The sequence below is a fragment of the Rhododendron vialii genome, chromosome 3a (genome assembly GCF_030253575.1).
Source record: "Rhododendron vialii isolate Sample 1 chromosome 3a, ASM3025357v1".
NCBI classification, from domain to species: Eukaryota; Viridiplantae; Streptophyta; class Magnoliopsida; order Ericales; family Ericaceae; genus Rhododendron; species Rhododendron vialii.
In genome coordinates this window covers 3,838,374-3,861,277 of record NC_080559.1, presented here as the reverse complement: position 1 = coordinate 3,861,277, position 22,904 = coordinate 3,838,374, and the positions used below count along the sequence as shown (strand labels likewise).

Below are 22,904 nucleotides of genomic sequence, written 5' to 3'. Positions count from 1 at the left end.
CTTTGTGTGTTGGGCCTGTTGGCTTTGCGTGACTCAGCTGCTTGCTAGGGCTTCATAGGACCCTTCCACTGGAATAACCAATTTCCATCTTCATGAAGAAAATCACTGAGGGTAAATTGGTCATATCTTTTTGATGCTCAAATAATTTTATATTCAAATTACTTGGGTTAGAAAGTAGACTACACAAGCTTTCTAACGGTTCAAACCTTGCGAAAATCGGAGTTCGGGAGTGTTCGAGACAAACCCGCAAAATTTGACCAATTGTGAGGGTTTATTGTTTATTGCTCCCCAGGCGCAATTCCATGCGCCCAGGCGCACATTAATGTGCCTCGGGCGCATTCTTCAAATTTCAAAATCGACCAAACTTTTCGGTCTTGTCACAGACACTCCTGAATTCCGATTTTTACGTGGTTTGAACCGTTAAAAAGTTTTTCAAGCCTAATTTCTAACCAAACTAGTTTGGCTCAAAAATTATTTATACATCAAAAGATATGACAATTTTACCCTCAATAGGTTAAAAAATATATCATTTTGGGAAAATCCTTAAATCACAATAGTTTTAAATCGGATCAAAACCTATTTTATATCAATAAATAGGGTATTAAAATTACTACAAGATGGTGAAGTGATGGTGGTATAGGGGGTGGAGGGGTTGTGTTATGGTGATAGTGTTGGTGGTGGAGGGGTGGTAGTGCTCTGTTAATCTTTGTAGTGGTCTGCTTACTACGCACTTTTTACGAACTAAAGTTTATTTTATTCATCTTTGGATTCCACTATCCTTTGGAAGTTTGAAATTCCTCTCTATCCATATATAAAATGTCTTTATCCCATTTAAAATGAGGGGATACGAGCGTTTTATCGAATGAAAATTTTTTTGACTTACCGAGGGTAAATTGGTCATATCCATTTGAAGTTCAAATAATTTTAGATCCAAACTAGTTGGGTTGTAAAGTAGATTCCATAAGCTTTCTAAAGGTTTAAACCTTACGAAAATCAGAGTTCGGGAGTGTCCGGAACAAACCCACAAAGTTTAACCAATTGTGAGGTTTTATTGCGCCTGGGTGCAATTCCATGCGCCCAGACGCACATTAATGCTCCCCGGGCGCATTCTTCAAATTTTAAAATCGATCAAACTTTGCGGTCTTGTCACGGAAACTTTCGAAACTCTGATTTTTACGTGGTTTGAACCATTGAAAATCTTTTCAAGCCTAATCACAACACATGTGGAGTACCAGATGGCCTTGCTCCTCTCTATGGCTAGTTTGTTTGGAGAATTTGAAGACATGCACTAATCCTCTGGCTGTGGGGAGATATGATAGTCCGTGCAGACATAGGGTAAGAAGTCCTATGGGGATGGGATTCCAAGTACTAGTATTTGTTGACATGAGGAGGAAAAGAATAGAGACGATGGTATTGTAAATGACTGTTTTGACATTTTGATCTATAGAAAGCTTGTGATTTGTATATGGACAAAACAATGAAAATGCATACCACGATCACAACAAAAATTCTCCAGGCTATTAGCCGCATGGATGATGATGTTTCAACGAGCTCACATAAGTGAATGAATCCGATCATTGAAATGAAATTAAATAACATTACCTTGGGCGGAACTTACTGCATGGGAGCCCCACGTTTTTAAAAAAAAAATCCTAATATTTTGTGTAAGTCTATTTTTTTGGTATAAATTTATGTATTTTTGTTTTTAATCTTGATTAATCTAGGTTAAACTTAAATCAAATTACATCACCTTTCGAGATTTTATGAATTACGTAGTTTCATAGACAAAAAAGGAACCGGGGATGGTGCTGTGCAGGTGGATGTTATGCATCATTCGAGCCGTCCGTTTGGCAATTCAATATTTCAAATCTCATCTTCACTATGTGGAATCCGAGTCGTTCATTATCGAGATGAAATCTGTACATGTGCGTTTCAGTTACCGATCGAATAAGAGTGCTAGCTTCTAATAAATTACCTGATGCATTGACCAAAATTTTCTAGATTTACCTTGTATGATTCTCAATCACTCAATACCCCCAAAGTAGCACATAGCATTATCACGTGGTACTTTCTATAAATAAAAGAACCAAAATGTTCCTATCACAAAATTTATAACAAGAACAAGATAAATGCATACTACCGCACCATGTAAATCATTCATTATCTCTCAACCACCCAAAATGTCACGACCGTAAAATTTGTAACAACATAAAATGCTTACGAGTACCACGTAGGGAAAGTCAAGTGGTACCCCGAGAGGGCTGATTAATTATTCAGGACTCACTAGTAATTGGAGACAAAACACATTCAACCTTTTTATTTACTTATTATTTATACTTGGCGTAGTTTGACCAAAAAAAGGTTGCTTGGCGTAGAGCCCAAACCAACGCCGCCGCCTCCTCTTATTCAACCTACTTCTTCTCTGCTTGCTATATAAAGAACAAACGCATGCAACCCAACCCTGCATGTTCTCAATTCAACTCCAATCAATCATCTCTCTCTCTCTTTGCAAATTCCATGGCAGCAAACGGACTTCTACAATACTACTTCTTCCCCACCGACTTCCTCTACCCTCGCCGCCAGCACCGCGTCCCTCCCCTCCTCCAACCGCCGAAAACAGAGCCCGTCAGCGATCGGAACCAGCCGCCACCGTCTGAGGCCGCCGCCGCAGCATTGGTTCTACGTGACTTGCATGGCAACAACAACAACAACAACGTTCCTCGACGTCGCAATGAGAGTACGGGCACGAAGAATCGATCAGGTGGCGGGTGTGGCGAGGAAAGTTATGGCGGCGGTAATTGGGAGGCCGAACTGACGCCGCTTCACCTTTCTTGCCCTGTTACGATACCGGCTTTTCTCCAACTCCCTTGCGGAGTGACTAGGTTTAAGGTTTAGGGTTTTTGTTTGTTATCGGGGGGTTGGCGATCTCTTTGATCTCTAGCCTTTCTGTTGGGTTTGACATCGGGATGTTATAGCTAGTGAGGTGCATCGGAATATGGATCAATTTATTTTTTAATAATTTTTTATTGTATACATGATCTTGATAGGTGATCAATTTGATAGATCATGAGATTTGTGATGAAAACAGAAACAATATAGGAGTATCATCATCTAAAGGGGATGAAATTCAGGTACGATTTGACTATAGGATGTATCATCTGTGGAGCAGTCTTGGCACAATTACATCTTTGGGGCACTTAGGCCTTGTTTTCCTAATCTTTTTGGGTTTTTTTTCTTTCTTGTTTTGTTCTCATTCAAATTTTCTTTGCGTTTGCTGGTTTTGGATCAAATTTTTGTGGATTATTGATTTATCTCGATAAGAGGAATCAAAAAGTAGATTTTTTTTTTACTTTTACCCAAATGCTTTTGGAAATATCGAAGATAAAGACTCAAAAGACGGCTTTTTGAGCTTTTATTTTGGATATTTCCAAAAATATTTGGGTAAAAGTAAAAATGGGTTTTTCGATTTCTCTCGTCGAAACAATTAATAATTTATAAAATTTTGGCGCAAAATTAACAAACGCAGGAAAAAATCGAATAAGAACAAATTAAATACTAAGAAAAAAACCCCAAAAGCTTAAGAAAACAAGGCCTTGCGGATTCTGAATCCTTAGCTAACAAAGTACTCGTACATGATAGAATTGAAGCATAAAAATGAGAACCCTCGCCACTAACGGTAAAATCATTTACAAAAGGTATCGGCACATTTATTTATATGAATGATCTTCTTCTCATCAAGCTTGTCCATAAAAGAACCTGCAATAAAGTTGATTTTCAGTATTATATCATCTAAAAGCCGATTAATTGAGTGCCAAACGATATTTCGAGCTTTACCACGAGTCATCCGTGGCAAATACAATACCCTCAGACTTAATTCCAGAATTTTAGGTGTTTCTGTTATGAAAGAAACTTATTAACGGCTTCGTACAATCTCAGCCGTCTGTTCCGGCAATCAATGGTCTAGATTTAAAAAAAAACTATTTGCGCGAAGAGTTAAACTCTTCTGGCTTAACTCTTCGCGTGAATAGTTTTTCCAAAATTTGGACCATCCAAAACACATTTGAATGCGCGCGATTGAGCGTCATAAATTATTTTCACGGCTCCGCCGCAAATTTTTTTTCTTCCTCTTCTGTTATAGCATTTCCTATATTTTTGCTAAAATCCTGCATAACTAAAAATATTTGGATCAGATTCGGTCTACCGAAACCAGATTTACCGATTTCGATTTTAGATCATATTTGAGTTAATTCAGATTGGATCCAAATACTCGATCTAATCCTGTCCGTTGACAGGCCTACACCAAAGCTATTCTGACCAGGCACTTAAATCATCTCCAATAGGCTAAGCAAATGAGCGCTTTCAGCAAAATAACTAGCCAAAGCCCAAAAAGCCCTTACCCAGCAGACTAGCTCCATGCTCGGGGATTTGATTGGGTGCTACAGTAGCTTGTTTGGTCTGGTGTGGCACTGTAGCTCTCGTCTGTCGGCGATTTCTTCTCACGCTCTCACTTTCCCTCGCTTTCTCTCATCTCCCGCCCAACCAAGTATAACAGTTCTCTCGGTTTCCCTCCTTTTCTCATCTCTAGTATTTAACAAGCAGATTCATTGCTGGGTTTGCTGAGATTTTTCATCCTCCTCAACATCAAGACAAGGTATGCCTCTCCCTCTTTCGAAATTACATGTTCTACTTGTAATTCTGGTTCAGATTATGTATTGTTTTCAACCATATTAGGTCTCAATAGTATAAAGTTAGACAGAACAATCTTTCAAGTTGCTTGTTAGATTAAATGCCCCATTGAGCATTTAGTTTCTTTATTCAAAGAACTACTAATTTTGACGGTGCAACAGTATTCCCAATGTGATTTAGAGAAATAATGTGTTTTCTTAGGTTAGACGTGCTGGAATTAGCTGAACGGGCTTGATGGAAGTAGCTGAATGGGCTTGAGGGGAAATAGGAGAAAGAATGAAGTTTATAGAACAATAAAATTCAAGTTGCGATGGTTGTGGAAATGTATGATATGAACTTAGTCATAGATGAAGGGAAGCTATTAGCTGTTTACCAGTTCAAGGGAAAAAGGGAAAAAAAGAGCTGTTGCAATTACCAATTCAAATGTCGTTTTTTTGCAGGTTGCATTTTTTTTTTTTTACAGTTTTTTGCATGGCCCAATTTGCTTGGGCTGTTGGAAGCTTCACACTAGAAAGGGCTAGCGAAACTATTATTTGCGCCTAATTGACAAGTTCATGGCCCAATTGCTTGGGCTGTTGGGAGCTTTCACATGCTGGAATTAACAAGTTCATTTGGTTGACAAGATTTTACCCATCAACAAAACAACCACTTACAAACAAAAAGAAGCATATAATGATACATAAACCAAGCATCCTAAAAAAGATTGCCTAACCTTGAGAGGTTGACCTAGTGATCTTAGCATGAGACTCTGAGTAATGACGGCTCTACATTGCTTTGAGGGTATCAAGTAAATCCGCTGGGTTCAAAAAATACACTAAAATTTGTATATATATTGTCATATATAATTTTATTTTTCTTTACTATTATTTGCACTGGATCATTCGAATGAAGTCAAAATAATATGGCTCAACAAAATAATACAGACCATGCCGATAAATTTTTGAACAAAATAAATATGTTAATTTTATATACAACATTTTGTATAAAAATATTTGTGCGTTTTTGTCACCGCTGAAGAACAAAACGTCTAATAATGCAAACAGTGTTAGTAGAATGGGGTTTGAGGAGTTGGAAAAGTAGAAGGAACCTTACTTGCATCTCAAGTCAATTTTTTAACAGCAAATTGGTCTAAAGTCCAAAAGAAGAGGTCCCAAACTAGATTTAGTCCAGCTTAAGTTTCAGTAATGTGTAAAGTCCATTAATGAAAATATTTTAGAGTTTAAGGTCCGTGAAAAGACCAAATTGCCTTTAATGAGACAAGGGCCTTGTTTGGCTAACACAAAATATGTCTTTTTTCGTGTCTTTCGATCTTACTGCACTTTCATAGGGTACCCTAGGATTTTAGGCACTTTCATAAGGTACGCTAAGGTTTTAAGCACTTTTATAGGGTTTTAGGGTTCATTTTCCTATTATAGGGTTTTAGCGGTTTAGGCACTTTCATAGGGTACCTTAGGGTTTTAGGCACTTTCATATATAGGGTATCCTAAAATTTTAGGCACTTTCATATGGTACCCTAGGGTTTTAGGCACTTTTATAGGGTTTTAGGGTTCATTTTCCTATTATAGGGTTTTAGCGGTTTAGGCACTTTCATAGGGTACCTTAGGGTTTTAGGCACTTTCAACACCGGTCAACGCCGGTCAATGCCAGTCAACACCGGTCAACGCTGGTCAATGCCAGTCAACGCCGGTCAATGTCGATCAACGCCGGTCAAAAAAAATGATCGGGAAGGGCTTCATCTGAACAGTTCCAAACAATTTTTTATTAAACGGTTCAAAAAAAACTGCTCAAATCAAGCCCTTTCCGGTCATTTTTTTTGACGATTTCTCGCAAGTATCCTTAAAATCACATTCTAATCACATTGAGTGGCTCGGATCATCGAAATCTGATCGGAAAAGGCGAGAAAAGGGGAGGTCCGCATATAAGGTTCTTGTTTTAAGGTCATTACCTGAAGATTTCTATATATATATATATATATATATATATATATATATATATATATATATATATATATATATATATATATATATATATATATATGCATAGTAACAAATGAGATGAGGTTGTCATTAGTTAGAGAGCGCCATTGGAAAGGGGTAGCAGTGGTTGTGCAGAGACTGCAGAGTTACAGAGTTGATCGGTGTCAATTAAAAAGATATAGGCAGTGAGCCAACAAGCCTAAAGGAAGAAAGATTAGACTGCATATCAATTTGGTATGTGAATGGTGTTGTATAAGATAATTAGTTTAGTCATATTGAAAAGAGAAGGTAAAAATACAATACAGTGTTTGGATAAGTAATTGGAAACGAGAAAGAGTATAACTCCACTCTAATGGAATAAAGATAATTAGATTCTTTTTAGGTTTTATTTGGAGCTGTCATTTTTTTAAAAATCAAGGTCCATTTATAGCACATTCATAGAAAATTTCGTAACACCCCTAAAAAAAAAAACATAGGAGGGTTTTTATTTTATTTTTTATAGCATAGTACTAATTAAAATAAGGATCCAAATGTAACACATTTTCTCTAAGCCGGTATTAGTGTGATTTTGGAGAACAACGGAGGTGTCAACGTGCTTTTGAAGGAATAGAAGGGATGTAAGTGTAATTTACGACAACAAAACTGGGGAAGAAGTACAGAGGAGCCGCAACAGGCTTCACCAAGAATACAGTGGCGTCTCCTTCTCTCAGGTAAAACTCTGAAATTCCTCCAAATCTCTATAGCTAATGGCGGTATATTTGTCTAACCCTCAACACGATCACGCACAAAATTGGTATACGTATTTGATGTGTAGCTATTGATTTCTGTTGGGCTTGTTCCGTGCGTGATTTCGGAATTTTGGTGGTAGTCCTCCAAGATTGAGTTATTTGATGTTACGTTCTTGAATTTTGATGCGTATATAACTTGGCCGCTTCGGTTACGTTCTTGAAATCTTCTTCATGTACATTAGTATTTGTTATCTGACCATCTGACCGTCTGAGTATTTCGATAGTCTAATGTCATCCCATGGTGAGAAAGTAGAAGATAGTGGGGTGATGGTTATGATAATTGGTTTTAAATTGATTACTATTTTCCCATAACAATTATTCAATGGCAAGTTAAAAGTAGTCATAAATACTTATGGAGATCACTTTTGTGACGGGGCTTTAGAAATGGGAGACACCAAACTGGTGCTCCCCCTATATATATTTGAACAGATGGTTAAAGATTGATGGTTTACCCGTTACTGCTCATCCTTGTTGTGGTATTTGGTTTTGGTTTTTGTTTATGTCATCATTAATGTGATATCAGTGTTCTGGTCTTCCTAGACCATGATAATTTAGGCTATTTTGTGGTTTGTATACTTCTGTGCCAGTTCTTGGAACTTTTAAGTATCTAAGCTACCGGTTTTGGTTGCACTTGTTCTTTTGAATTTTTTTTGTCATTTTGTTACTTTTGTATACAGGATAACTTACTGCAATTATTGTTTCCTCAGGTTTCTTAGAAGAGTTTGAGGACCCTCCACTTCCTTCTTTGAGGAAAGGACAACTTTGCGGTCAAAATTTCGGATAGTCAATCATGGAGTATGGGTCAGTTGGAGTTCTAGACGGTAATGATGTGAATTTCTGATGTGAATTTATTGGTTTTACCGTTTTAGGACAATCAACATTGTTGTTCTTTCTTTCAACCTTTTTGGTCCTTTGGTTGCGCTTCCATTCTTGGCCTCTAAGATGAGTGAATATGGACACAAATACAAATAGGTAAATATGGAAATTATACGGACATGGGGTCCGGAAACTCTAACAATATGGGGACACGGTCATGGTCACTGCAAAATGCATGTATATTTACGGTTTGACATTCATACATGTGTGTTTGTGAGTGTGTGTATTTTCAGTTGTTATTCATATGGTTCTCGTATCTAGAATTACCAAAACTAATATTATATTCTGCAGTTCTTACCTTTAGTTTTCAATATAAGTTACGAGAGTTTCATCAGGTCTGAAATTTCTTATTTGTAATTTCTACCTTTTTGTAAATATTATGACTTGACCCCCGAATAACTTTTTAAATTATAAATGGACCCCTGCCTAATCCCCGCCCATATCTAACTTGACACATGCGTGTCAACGATGTGTCCCGGGGTTGACACTTGCTTAAAATTATTAACATAAATTGGACGCGCCGCCTGGCATGTCACCAGTTCGGCGTGTTCCCATAGCATCACGGTTGGGGAACGTTTGTGCAAAACTCTATTTTTACATATGAAATGCTCTATAGCAGCTTATCCTCACCATTTTATACTCTAGAGTTCCATGGTTTTCAAGCACTTAATTTAAACGTTGCATACAATGAAGTATGAACTACTGTCTCCTTTTTCTCCCTTGGAAACCTAAAACCACCAGCATTCGCAGAATGAGATCTTTTCCAAGAGAAAGGAGGACTAACTTGGGGCGTCTAAGTGCTATTGGGTATGCCTGTCTGGTGTCTGGCATCACTTATAAGTGAACTTATTTCTTAATCTCCATTTTGAAACTTTTTGATCGTATTTAAGTTGTTTCTTCAAATTACCATAATAAGAAGCTATCTAACTTGTTTGCTTTTTTGACAGCTTATCAATGCTGCACCAAAACGTGTTAATAACTTATTCAAAGCTCTTTAAGCGAGTAATCTAAGCTACCACACTCTAGAAAGCTATCATGTTGGGCCTGTTTGGAGGGGGTATAAGGATGGGGTAATAACTAATGTGGGGGGATTAGAAAATTAATACCCCTTTAGCCTTGGTTTGACTGGCCAAAAGGAGAGGGTATTTGTTAATACCCCTTTCGATTTAATACCCCTCTAGACCCCTTTGGGGGGGGGGGGGGTTTGTTTGTGGGGTGGCGATAATTTATGGATGGGTTCTGAGGTGGTTATAATTAATACCCCCTAATCCCCCTTGTTTTTTTTTACCGTCCAAACCCTCTTATTTTATCCCCCTTCATAAATAATACCCCCTCTTATCTTATTCTACCTTTATAAATAAATAATACCCCCTCTTATCTTATTCTACCTTTATAAATAATACCCCCAAAACTAATCCCGCATCCAATTGGGCCTTAAATTAGTGTTAAAACACATGAGGTCTAAATAGGAGATAGTTGTAAAGCCGCAGACGCTTGAGACAAACAAAAAGTCACCTCCTGTTTGGGAATGCTGATGTTGAAGATATGTAAAGGTATATAAATCAAAGGTCTTCCCAATTTACTGAATTAAATTCTTTATCAAAATTGGGTCAGTTTTTGGTATTCGAGGTGTTCTTTTCTGGAAGTCTGAATCCTTTCAAAAGGTGTAAGAAAGAATTTTTTTTTGTCTTTCTTACCAACTCGATTGTTTTTATGTACTAGTTTGGTGGCTCAATGGAGGAGGTACAATACTCATAGGATGTTGTGCATCTTAATTCGAAACTATTCGACGAAAAATTGAAATTGCCAAACGGGATGAGAATTCTTTGTCCATGGTGAGCATTTCAATGTAGTGGACAGTGTTTGAATGTTGCCTGCCTCCATGTAATTATCAAGTCTTGTTTCTTCCTTTCAAAACACTAACAGAACAATAGCACGAATAGTTATATTTCAAGTTCTATAGTTATACCAATGATGGTTTATCTCATATTGTCAAGCACCTTGTTTTTTGCCGTTTCAAGCAATTTAAAGAAGTTTGAGCATGTTCGCATGCTATTTTGGCCTTTTTCCTCAGTTGAGTTCAGTGATGGTTTCCCTTCAATCCCTCTTTTTGCGTACTGAACTAACTCCTTGAATAAATGGAGTCAATAATGAAGCGAGAGTTAATGGTCTTATATTTGTCTAAGTTCTTGCTAAAACAAAATCTTCATAGATTCCAGCGGAAGGGGGTAATTCCCATATTATTGCAGAAGATAGAACTTCAATGTTACCTCACGCAGCCATGCGGCCCATGCTGGGATTCTTCCTTGTATTGAAACTGTTTTAAACTTTGAATGTAGCAGATAAGGAGACCGGCAGAGGAAAAAAATTAGTTGAATCAGCTGAAACTGAGGCGAATATAAAGGATGATCCCAAACAACACATAGGTCCTCTAGAAGACATGGCACAAACTAACACTGGTGATTTGGAAAGCGGGGACAATGTCTCACATGAGGTTAAGGCTGGTTTGGATGCCTCTGGCGAAGTAAATATGGAGGCTTCCATATCATCTGATGACATTATACGTGCCGGAGGGTTTGGAGCTAGAGATGACATAAGCAGTTTTCTTCCTGTTGCAAGTGACTCAACAGATTTTGAAGCTTCTCTTCGTGATGCTAGAGAGTATGAGGATCCACAGGAAGAAATCTGCAGACCAGGTCTGGGATGGACAGCAGCTACTAAGTGAGACCAATTCTGTTAGTACCACATGGAGTTCTTGTGATCAACCCTTTTAGTATGTGTTGGTTTCTTAGATTCCGAGTCATGTGAATAGTGTGAAGTTCCGATTTGTTTCAACTGGAAGAACTCCCTCTGTATGTTACCAGTTATTTTGTTTCTAAATGGAATCGATCATATCTTTCCTTGTGCATAGATGTGTTATCATTTTTACTGTAGCTATTTGGAGTTATAAAAACTTGTATTCGCATGGGACAACTGAAATTACATCTTGACATCAAGAAAAATGTTAATAGCACAGAGTCCTTGCTAATGGTCCTATTTACTTGCTATTGTCGGGAAACCCAAATGAAAGCACCGAAAAATTTATTTGCAGCATGCTCCCTCTAGTTTTGTGAGAGAGCAAAAGTTAATTTAGGTTTAAGCATATCATGGCTTTTGTTTTGACAGTCGCTGAGGCTTATTATAGAGGCTATTGTCATGAAAAGGCTCTTGCTTTCTGGAAAATTCTCTGGCCGGGAGCTAGGATTGCTAAAGGGTCATATTGGGATTTCCTCCTTACAAAAACATCCCATTGAGGCCCAAAGTGGGTCCGCCACGCCTCTTGAGTGGTGTAATGGGGAACATATTGCTTCACCTCAAGAAGTGCTGTTTCGCAGAAATCTACGATTCTTTTGTTTTGGTTTAGAATGTGTGCTAACCCATCTTTTCCTGTTGAATATGGGATTGCGGAGGATAGGAAAGCTACTAGGTAGAAAATTTCTTCATCTGGTGTAACCATGGATGTTTTGTTGTTCCACCTGCATTATAGAGATGAGCTGAGTCAGGTTAAGTGAACTAAGCATTTGAACTACTTAATGAGATTTTATTGAGTTAAGGTAGTATTACTTGGATTTGTTAACTGGGTAGATGAGTATAGGACCAGTGCTGGAATCTGTAAGAATTTTACCAAATACTACTTCAGCAAATTCGTGAATTCTGCTTTTCGGAATTTGAAGATTTAGCCACGGGTGATGGACGTCCCACAATCCCTTCTCCCGTAGTTTCAACTCTGATGTGTGGACTCTGTCTAGGAATTCTGCATAGGAGACTTCCGAAAGGAATAAGGTGGACTGAATATAGCTCAAGTCTGACAACAATCTATTGATTTTCTGCATTTGTAGAGACGCAATGTTTAAATGAACACGCCAGTCAAAAAAAGAAGAAGGTGTAAATGAACACCCTAGGTAAGATTTGTTGGAGGGACGATATGAAGTTTTTAACATGTTTCACCTGGTTTACTTTCACAGTCTCCTCTGGGTTGAAGTACTTGCCTATTTCTAGGCAAAAGAGAGTTTTTCCATCTGAGTTAAACTGACTTGCTTGAACTGGATCTTTGGGATTGAAGGAAGATCTCCAGTTATTAAGAAGACCTGTTCTGTTTTTTATCACTAATCCTTCTAAGTAATCAAAAGTATCCTCCGATGATATCAAATGCTCTTGGTCCTTTGTGAAGGTGGAAAAATCCGAGTAAAGTACTCTAATCCATTTTACCTGTCAAAAGTGGTAGATTAGCCATAGAGGTTATCCATGTGTCATTAGATAATTATGCTTCATATGTTTTTTTCACTCATATGAGAAGGGTAATCTTGTAATTTCACAAGAATAAGAAATAAAAAATGGCTGTGCATTTGGATCAGAGAAAGTCAATCTACAGAAAATATATCCTTTACCATCAAGGGTGCAGGTTCCAGAGAAATTCTAGCCCGGGTGATGATACCAAATTGTCCCAGTCCTCCAAGAACACCATAGAAGAGGTCCGCATTTTGACTTTCTGAACAGGTAATCAACTCTCCCCTTCCTGCACTGAAAGAAGTTGCAGTTATCCCATTTTCGCTCACATTTTAATACTACAAACAAAATTTCTCTCTGTTGCATTCTCATAGTATGTTAAATATGTCTACTTTATTTAGTTCTATGGCTTAGCTCATTTCATTTCATTACTGAGGTCTCTTTCGAACTTGTAGAAAGGAAGAGAAAATAGTTAAAAGGAGGAAAATTTGAGGAAAGTGTAGAGATTCTGGAGAAAAATTTTGGGTGTGTTTGGAACTTGGGGAAAGAAATGGAAAAGAAGAGAAAATTTTAAAAAATTCTTTTCATTGTTTGGTTTCTATAGAAAGGGAAGGGAATGTTTAAAAATTAAGTTCAATTATCTCTCCAGTTTCTTCTTAACATTTCCTCTATTTTCCTTTTTGTTATTTTCCCTTCCTTTCCATTCTCTGGCTTAGCTCAATACTTTGGTCTGTTATTTTCTTATCTCTTTCTTCTCAAACCAATCAAGAGAAGAGAAGCCTCTGCTTGCTCATGATCATCTTTTTGCAGAGATTGCTCTCTTTGGGATTGTCTTCGTTTTTTTGCTTGATTTCTTTTTCCAGAAGAACCATAAGACGTGTTTGGCTAACTATTTTGGACAACAATTATCGGAAGAATTTTTGGAAACAATTTCTCCTTTTGGTAAACACCCTACTCTTCGGTAAACATCAGAATGACGCTTTGATGCTTAAATACTGATTTTTAACCAAAAATATAATCAACGCGGAAACAACTACTGTTTTGGAACTTTCATTTTATTTTCCTCCAGAAAATTGGAAACAATAGTAAAGTAAATGAAAACAAAAGCAGATAAAATTGCCTGTATATTGCATTCTTTCAAGTGATGCTTCCCCCCCATAAGCAATGTTACAAGGTGTTATTAATTCAAACTATTCATGACTCACTCTTGCTTAAATACTTTGTTATCTCTATGAATGAATTTCCAACGAAATTTTTCCTAGACTGTATTACAAAAAAATTATGAATAATTCACAGAAACATACCTGTGACAACTTCCAGACGATACACGTTGTTTATCTGTGGGCCATGGCGGAATGCCTGTCCACTGACTCCAGCATTCGATAAAGTTCCTCCCACAGTGAGATGCAGGTAATCTGTCCATGATTTTGGTGCAAGCCCATGTTTAAGGCTCTCATGTAGTATATTTATCCATAGCTCTCCACCAGAAACATCCACATAAGGGAATTCCCCTTTGTGGAAATACATTTCTTGTTTAAGTGATTCCATGTTGATGACCACCCCTTGATGGGCTTGGGCTTGGCCTTGGAGGGAATGGGCATGGCCTCTGGCCGCGACCGTGAGGTCCGACGTGGAGCCCATGTCGAAAATATGCTTGATAGTAGAGGAGATATCAGAAACTGATTTAGGATATAGAACTGCTGATGGCAGGTGATGATAAATATTGCCAAAGTCATTTGATGCATGGGCAATATTCTTGGAGCTTAGACACCCATCAAGTCTAAGTTTTTCCAGTGATGCAGGAATGTTTGGGGATCCTGAATGAGAAGAAATTGTTGAGGTGACAAAAGGGTGGTTATGACAAAGGTTGTTTCTGTTCATTATACAGGTCAAGAGCATGACTATGAGAAACTTGACTGTTAAGTTGTTTTTCCTAAATGTTGGTGGTGACATTTTGCTGCGTAATATTTGTGGAGAGAGAGAGAGAGAGAGAGAGAGGGAGAGGGAGGAAACAAGGAGAATTTAAAGGGAAGCTTGTGAGCAGCAATGTCAACAGATATCAGTGTTTATATTAGTATTAAGAGCGCTGATAGTTTTATAGGCAGTTTGGGAATAAATTTTTAGATGTCTCTTTTGTGTTCTACAAGAAGTCACAAAAATGAGAAAGATTCCACTTATGATTGGTACCTTTCAGTGCTTTCACAGTTGAAACACGGCTTCTTGTTTCTCTCATTCCACATAGCGGCATCTTTTTCTATCTTGTAGCAAAGCATGTCCGTGTACTTGCATTTCTTGGTAGTTGGTGATTAGATTGCGTCATTTCTGATGGCCTATTTTGATGGGTTATTTTGGGTCCATGTATATAGGTCATTCACGGAAAAAAATATGATCTAATTGTCATAGGCGCTGGTTGCTCATATTCATTGCAGTTTATTCTGGAAACCATAATGTCGTCTATTTCTTTGAAATAACTATGACAAAATTATGAGGCAACATGGTTTGAATTAATTGAATTGTTGTGCAACAGACCTGCAATATTTTCGCCGAAAAACAGGAACGGACGGAACTGATCTTTGAAATCAGCTTACATGGCGGGCCCACGAGGATGCCACAAGAAAATTTGGATGAAGGCGACCTTGCTATTACCTTTCCCATTCTCAGATCTTGCTGTAAGTGTGAGTAATATGCACTGCATTACTGCATTAATATCATACTCTGTGGTCCATTTCTTTGAAAGAAATATGACAAAATTACAAGCAACAAGCCAACGGGTTTTGAATTGGTTGTATTACTTGGCAACTAAGCTACAATATTTCCACCTAAAGTAGAACTGACTAATCTTTGAAATAGTCGAGACTGCGGGCCCACATGGACCAGCTGCACCATTCCGCCACAAAAAAGCCGGATGAAGGTGATTCGCCTCTTACCTCTCTCAGATCTTGATGAAGGTAACGTTTCTATTAACACTCCAAGATCTTGCAGTAAGCACGAGTCTTATGCGCTGTGTTGGTATCGTATTTGTTCTATAACCGGTCATGGTCCAAACCTCACCTAGAGCTCTTGACGGGGCGGCCCCTACTGAGTTACTTGAAACCGCCCTTAGATTTTCGCCAGATGGTTTGTCCATTCTAAGCAAAAAGGCACGTGACAAAGCCAACAATCTCTTCAAAAAGTGACTGCAGGAGTCCAGAGTGCTGTCCACCTGGACCATTCCACCACATAAATTCACTGCATAATATGTTGTTGTGTATCAGCAGGCATAGATTTTGTTCTGACTTTCTGGTCCTTTTGGGGAGCTATCCATGGGGGCGGCCCCTACTGAGTGTTGATGCTGCTAGAGGTCTGTGTTCAGACTGATGATAAGATTCGGATATGCTGCATGCCTAAGACTCTGTACATTTCCTCAGAAGAAGGGTATGGTTTCTTTGTTGGGCTTTTCTCTAGTTGAGTTGCATTGAGTTCATTTCCCAGTTGAAGGCGCAGCATTATTTGACATGCCTTCAACCTAAATGGTCAAGTCTAAATTAACGGTCAGGACACAATTTTGGTTTCGAATCACGGGAATCAATAGTTAATTAATCTTATTTTTTATGGACTATGGGCGAGCTTTGTAAGGATGCATGGCATGCCTCAATTTTTCTTCTGGTGCAGAAATGGAAATAGTTGGGAAGCACTGATGTTACTTGGACTCAAATGTAGGTGTCGGGTGTGAGTGTACGCCATATTCGTATGTCGTCGCATATGTCTTTTAGTTCTTAAATGTTACAACGTGTCGTGTGCTCTTTATGGAAGTTCTAGACTAGTTGTACAATGAACTTAATATTAGATGCACATTCCATACCCTTAAAACCCTAAATCCATATGCAATTGAAATGTTTTTTTTTTTGTTTTTTTCCTTTTGATGACTGTATTTAATTGAAAATGTTAGACACATATCAGATACCCTTATTTAAGTGTCAAATGTACAATGTCCGACACGGGTACTTAAAATTTCAAAAAGTTCGTGTAATAATTTATATAGAGGGGCACAGGAGGGGAGCTTCACCGATCGAAAAACAGTTGGAGGAGAAATGTCACAATGGGAGAAAACCTGTATGTTTGATGCTTGTTTAATATGGTAAAAGTATCAACCAAACACGAATATAACTACTCGGCTCAACTCGGCTCATTTGTAAAAACTTGAAGGATGGTTAGTTTTCTTACCATGGTAGATTGGAATTTCCCTGCATCCTCTGGCCTCTGAAGCTAAATGATTTTTACAGTAGTTTATGTTGGGGCCTTGGGTGGTTTAGGTCCTTTGGATAGGGGAAACACTTAAAAAAAGCCTAACCTATTACCTAGATTTCCTTAGGATTCTTACATCCCAGCACTGGGACAACCCTCAATGATGCTTTTTTTAGTGTTTTCTTCACATGATGCCTCTTCTGCTCCAAACAGACCACTGTTTCTGAAGTTATTACACCATCCTGATGAGTACTACTTTTGAGATCATTGTTCAAATCTATAATCAGTAGTCTGTTGCTTTATATTGATTTTTTTCATCTCAAATACTAGTTTCTATCCAAGGTACTCGGGTTCTAGAATCAATTTTACATGTCGTAAAATGTTAGAATTTCTATCTATATATGAAGGGAGGTCAAGAAAATGGTTTTTAGATCGAGCGTATTGAAATACGTAGCGCTTATCGGTCACACGATTGATATGGATATCATGTTCGTCGCAATCATAAAATGGATCTCTTGTTTGGAACTTGTGTTCAGCATGAAAACCTGCTTAAGATAGGATCCGGCTCCTCTCCAGTAATAACAGAGGAGCTACCCGTCCGGTTTGGATCAGGCATTGAACGGTGTGTGATAAAACAAATTTTTACATGGTTGAATTACTCAACGAGATCTACATAATAAAACGATTGCGATCATTAATGTAGGCCCAGTATGGACCCGAAAAAGGAGCAATCTGACGGAAGCTCCTCTCCCATTGCTGGAGAGGAGCCAGATCCTTAAGATTTGTCATGTTTCCGGTTTAATTGAGGCTGGATTATTTCTACTGGTATTGTCTTCCTCTCTCGTCTTTTGAGAAAAAGATGTTGGATCAACTTGCGCGCACTTAGACTAATTCCGGGGCCTTGAAATTGATGGCCGACAAACCTCTAATGGCTGCAAAGTTTGGAATGTTTGGCCTTCATGAGATTCAAACGTACGATCTCTTAAGATGCAAGTCCTTTAGTTGCTTTCTCATACCCAATTGGCCAAACTCCTCGGGTTGTCTCATTCAAATAATTGGGAAGGCGTGTTAGGCAGAATTTGAATTTTTTTTTTATCCCAACCAACAATAATGCTCACTGCATTATGTCAAATGGTGGTCCAAATTTGACTAACAATGAAAAAGAAAACTAAAAGGGAAAATATTTGTGGAGCTAGGACATCCTTTCACACGAGCTAAACTTGGAGCTTGCACAATATACGTGGAACGCATCTAGAATATTATACTTTAGTGATGTAACAAATTTGTAGAGAGAAAAGATGAACCGGAAGGTTGGGTTAAATTAATTTGGCGTTTGTTACATCTGCTAAAGTATCTAAAATCTGTGTCAGAAGTAACAAATTTGGCGATTGTTACCTTTGCTAGAGATGCTCTAAGACTCGTACGTGCAGTTAAAGTACTTATATTTTGTGTGATGATTTTTCATTCTTTAGTGTGCTTGTTGATAAAAATCATCTTCTTGTTGCATAGTAATACCATACAAGGCAATTGACATCTTGACACATTAGCTAAATCATTTTATCTTTTTTAAGATAATCTAGGTGTTTGGACCAACTTACGCGCACCTCGAGTAACACATTCTATATTTATCCACTTGAACGTATAATCTGATCGTTTGATTCCACCCAATAGGTCAATATAATGCAATATCCAACCCCATATGAAAAATGAGGTAAACAATTGGTTTTTTTTTTTTTTTTTTGAGAGGTATGAATCTGCCTAAATGTTCCCTTAGAACAACCTATTTCAGAAATAAAATATGAACTAGTTAGGGCCAACGGATAAACTTTTTACGGTTTTTGGGCACGGGTTATTTTGTTTGTTTTCTCTTAGTTTGTACAAAATTTGGGTCAAATTACATCATATTTTTCGAGATAAGACAAACAGTATGATGTAAGAATTTGACTCGAATATTTTAAGAGAAAAAAAGGGGCGCCCAAAAGTCCCTAAAAAATTTCTCCAAAAGGCCATTAATCCAATACAGTAATGTAACTTAGTAGTATATTGCCTTCAATGATCAATGTTGTCGAGAAGCGTACCAAATCTCAGGCAAATAATGTCAAAGTTAGGCCAAACATGAATTTGTTAACTATGAAAGCCACGATTTAAGTAGCTTTTGGTTGGGTGCTGGAGTTGGAGAGGTGGCAAATGAGGAGGCGACACGTGTTGTTGAGCCGCATGATTGGAGGGCCAACGACTTTGTACTATATCTTTTAGCTTATTTTTGATGATGATTATAGAAAGGTTCTTTTATTACTATGAGCGCCTCTTCGACTAACTCTGGGGACTAAACTCACTGGTCATGACTTGTGAAGAACCGACTTAAAGTCAAGACAAAGTGCCATATGGTGTAGGGGACTGATTTAAAGCCAAGGTAAAAACCCCATATGGGCACGGAAGATGTTTTTGAACCTGAATTATAGGAGCTTGTAAGCTTCAACGTTTGCAAAATCCCAATCTAAAGTTATTGGTGCATGCAAATGTTTCACTTCTAGGTATGAGAATTGAGATGGTTTGTGACTTGAATAATTTTACGAAGAACGGAGAAACCGACTCTAAAATTAGTCACACAGAGTGAATCGATAGCTGGGATTTATTTCGAATCGGATCCCATCGAAAGAACTTCTAGAATCCTGATCGGGCTTTTTCCTGTAATCTGTTTCCGTGCCCGTAAAATTATCCTTGTGAGTTTTATCACATCCAGGTGAGTGGAGATCGAACACGAGAAAAGACTAACTAAAGTTAGAAAAGAATTCCAACTCCAGGGCTCACAGGACCCAGATATGTGGGTCTGATTGTGACTAACACCAGCACAAAATATAACCCTTCACTCCATCTACTGCAAGAATGTTTCCCACAACATGAAGTGACATCCCAAAAGGCTAGAGAGAGAGAGAGAGAGAGAGAGAGGCGAGAGGAGGTTGAAGGCAGCTGTTGCCTTGGGGCCAAGCAATTGAGTTAGTCATGGACTCAAAAAAATTTGTGCATACGTGTCGCCACGCCAAGCAGTTCGCCCCGGACCCGAACCCGTTCGCGACAAGTGTACCAATGGGGGGGGATCAGCGCACCTGGATTGGTTGGAAAATTTGTTTACACAAATGGTTAAATCTTATCTACACTGGCAAGTCTCATCTAAAGAAAACGAAAGTGGGTTTCTATTATTGCAATGAAACAGACAGCACCCTTGTTTGGATGAGAATTTTGAAAAATGACTGGCGAATATTTTGTAGAACTTTCCGTAACGTGTGGAGAAAATATCCTTCTCATTACAAGGGAAGGCCGGAAAATCGGACTCGTCCCTTTTAGTGTTAGAATTGCAAACGAGCCGAGCTTTAGATTGATCAGGTCCGTTCGTTAAGTTTTTTAAGTCCACTCGAGCCGAGCTCGATCTCGATGAAAATTTGACGAGCCGAGTTTGCCTAGTTTTGAGTCAAACTCGAACTTGTTTGCGAGCCTTAACGAGTCAAAAATTTTAGATATTTTGCTCCTATAAAGATCTAGAACTACAAATAAAATTTTATTTGGTAGTAAATAAATAAGTTCATATATATATAATTTCATATTAAACTGTAAGGTTATAGTACTATTAAAAGTTAATAATACATGTACAAGTTATAAAATTAAAATATTTATTATGTACATGTAAAGTTTTATACGTATCAATGTTATATGTGAAATTTTTATGAGATAAATCTTACCACAGATTCGCAAATCTAATTGAGTCGAATAATGTCAAGTTCAGCTTATTTGTTAAACGAGCCTAAAATTGAGGGTCAAGTTCGGTTCGTTCAGCGTCCAAATCAAATTCAAACGAGTCTTTATCGAATCGAACCTCGAGCAGTTTACAAATAGATTGGTTCATTTGCAACTCTATAGTTATAGCTACCTTGAAAAGTACTTGACCTCTTTGAAAAGGAAATAATCCTGTTTTCCAATTTTTAGGCTTACCTGGCTGGGCTTATGGCCCAAAACTATGATATAGATTAATGAGTGTAAGCCCATAATGTAAATTGGTCATTTCATTACTTGTAAAGCAGACCAACTTCAATTTTGGGTCTTGGACCACATGCCCACACCACATCAGAAATCCAGCCTAACCATCCCAACGCCAGTTACCAATATACCCCTCAGGTAAGCTTGAATCCAGGACCTCCCCAATGGTAGTTTGGTCATTCTGATAGCACTACAACTCCGGCGGTCAAGAAGAGTAAATCCATTGCTGATAGACTTATTTTTATGAATTTAGGTGTTCAAGCCAGCTTACGCGTACCTCGACTAGTCATGGAAGACTAATCTCTCTCCTCATTGTTGAAAACCTAAACTTGATCCGTTGACAACTTGAATTCTTGACATAATCAAACGAGCACGGATTTTGATTATAATTTTTCAGGAGTCCATTTCATTCTGGTCAAACGAATCTACTAAACCAATAGAGTAGACATGTGATGAGTAGAATTTGTGAAGCTTTTGAAATGCTACGTGAAATGCTGGTCGTATTTCAGCGTTACTGCAGCTGTGGATTCACAGGAACAGAGCTGTATTAGATGGTGCCAGAAATTCGGCAGGGAAACAAATGCTCTGGTTCAAGAACTGACTGGCTCCTCCATCCATGCGGCTAGAGCCAATCTTGAGATGGTTCAATGGCTGGCTCTGATGGATTAGAGGGACTAGGGGGAGTACGAGTTCATTTGGGTTGTAGATACAGTGCGGACTCTACCACCAAGACCTGACCTTTGAGGAGCAGTTTTCAAGTATTGGGCTTTTCTTTGAAAACTCGGGCGTCCCGGCCAGTTTACACGTACTTTGACTAGTCTCAATTAACCAATTCCACTGCCCACTTGTGTTTCATAGATATGATCAGAACACTATCGTTCTCACTCTTTATATTTTGTGGGTCACTCATGTAAGAACTTTTGGCCATGTTCCCCGAAAATAGCACCATCATTCTCACTTTTTCACTACAAAATTTCCAAACTCGCTTTGTAAATTTTCTCACACTCACTGTGAAATTCTCACACTTTTGCTGAAAAAATTCTTACATTTCACGGGGGTGAAGATAATCAACAAAGAGATAAAGGAACCCAAACGTATGTGAAAGAACTCAATGATTGACAAATCTAGAACTTAGGACGGCCATGCCAATACTTAGGCCCCGTTTTAAGTGCTTATTTTTTTCCTCTTTACATCACATTTAATTCAAAAAATAAGTATTTATTTTAAATTGTGGAACACACCCTTAGAAGACATACACGTAATCCATCCCACATGGATGTACTTTCCCATAAGGACTTTTGATAAGTTTCTCTGATGATATCTCCTTCTAAACTTTCATTTTTTTCATTCATAAATTCTCATATTTTCATGGTCAAATTCCACACTTTTATTTTTTGGGGTATGTAATCACGCACTTTCATGGGGGCATCATGGTCAACAACGAGACAAAGGGACTTAACCGTGCATAGAAAAATTACTCCTTCCGTTTCAAAATTATAGTTGCACAATGAAAAGACAAGACATGTAATTTTCAGATAAAAACAAAATTACTTTTCCTTCATACGTAGTTTTTTAAATTTCTTAACATCAAACTAGAAATCACAATTAATTCTTTAAATTGGTGAGAAAAATCTAAAAAAAAATATTACTATAAACTAATGTATTTTCTTTTTTAATCCGAAAATTTAATGTTTTTTCATAGTGGAAACTTCAAAAGAATCAAAACAAAAAGGGTAAAATTTAAACCCTACCTGTGGGCCAAAAAACCCTTGAAAAATGTTCCACTCCCTTGAACCCAATAGAAAATCCACAACAAAAGGGAATTTTACCTTACTCACATAATTCTTTAAAATGACATTCGCTCTCGTATCAATCCTCGCTATGCACTTATGTTTTCAATTTTTGCACTCACGGATTTTGTGGGGCTCCGTTTACTTTGGTCCGCTTCCTCTGAACCTCTAGTTAGAATTAAGTGAATCGCCTAGCCTCCACTTGACCTGCACACATGCACACAAGTAGGTACGACTAAAGAACCACATTGGAGGAGCTCCGGAAT

At 38.0% G+C, this 22,904-nt stretch overlaps 2 protein-coding genes and 1 long non-coding RNA gene across 13 annotated transcripts; 2 read left to right on the top strand and 1 right to left on the bottom strand.

Moving 5' to 3' along the window:
* Positions 1–7,238: 7,238 nt before the first annotated feature.
* LOC131318605 (uncharacterized) lies at positions 7,239–11,234 on the top strand. Of its 8 annotated transcripts, none has more exons than XM_058348513.1 (4): positions 8,158–8,271; positions 9,274–9,372; positions 9,770–9,879; positions 10,669–11,234. In XM_058348513.1, exons 3-4 carry the CDS (start codon positions 9,855–9,857, stop codon positions 11,049–11,051), a joined length of 408 nt encoding a protein of 135 aa, XP_058204496.1. In that variant the 5' UTR covers positions 8,158–8,271; positions 9,274–9,372; positions 9,770–9,854; the 3' UTR covers positions 11,052–11,234. The 8 variants fall into 8 exon arrangements, with proteins under 8 accessions (XP_058204491.1, XP_058204488.1, XP_058204492.1 ...); XM_058348511.1 differs by having other exon boundaries at positions 10,666–11,234; XM_058348508.1 differs by lacking the exons at positions 9,274–9,372; positions 9,770–9,879 and adding an exon at positions 7,239–7,372.
* LOC131318604 (cytokinin dehydrogenase 1-like) lies at positions 9,795–14,925 on the bottom strand. The gene is made up of 5 exons (XM_058348504.1): positions 13,897–14,925; positions 12,754–12,881; positions 12,314–12,574; positions 11,930–12,192; positions 9,795–11,841 (listed from the first exon to the last, which is right to left on the bottom strand). The coding sequence occupies exons 1-5, from the start codon at positions 14,543–14,545 to the stop codon at positions 11,520–11,522; spliced, it is 1,623 nt and encodes a 540-aa protein (XP_058204487.1). The 5' UTR covers positions 14,546–14,925; the 3' UTR covers positions 9,795–11,519.
* On the top strand, positions 12,736–17,606 carry LOC131318607 (uncharacterized). Of its 4 annotated transcripts, none has more exons than XR_009197749.1 (4): positions 12,736–12,862; positions 13,889–14,002; positions 15,120–15,261; positions 15,443–17,606. It is a non-coding gene; the product is annotated as an uncharacterized LOC131318607 (long non-coding RNA). The 4 variants fall into 4 exon arrangements; XR_009197751.1 differs by having other exon boundaries at positions 15,120–15,540; positions 15,850–17,606; XR_009197750.1 differs by having other exon boundaries at positions 15,147–17,606.
* The last annotated feature ends 5,298 nt before the right edge of the window (positions 17,607–22,904 follow it).

Coding starts and splice junctions, on each gene's coding strand:
- LOC131318605 (XM_058348505.1), top strand. CDS start 8,241: ATGGAGTATGGGTCAGTTGGAGTTCTAGACG. Junction 8,272..10,665: donor GTCAGTTGGAGTTCTAGACG/GTAATGATGTGA, acceptor CTTTGAATGTAG/CAGATAAGGAGACCGGCAGA.
- LOC131318604 (XM_058348504.1), bottom strand. CDS start 14,545: ATGTCACCACCAACATTTAGGAAAAACAACTTAACAGTCAAGTTTCTC. Junction 12,882..13,896: donor TCGTCTGGAAGTTGTCACAG/GTATGTTTCTGT, acceptor CTTTCAGTGCAG/GAAGGGGAGAGTTGATTACC. Junction 12,575..12,753: donor TGGAACCTGCACCCTTGATG/GTAAAGGATATA, acceptor CACTTTTGACAG/GTAAAATGGATTAGAGTACT.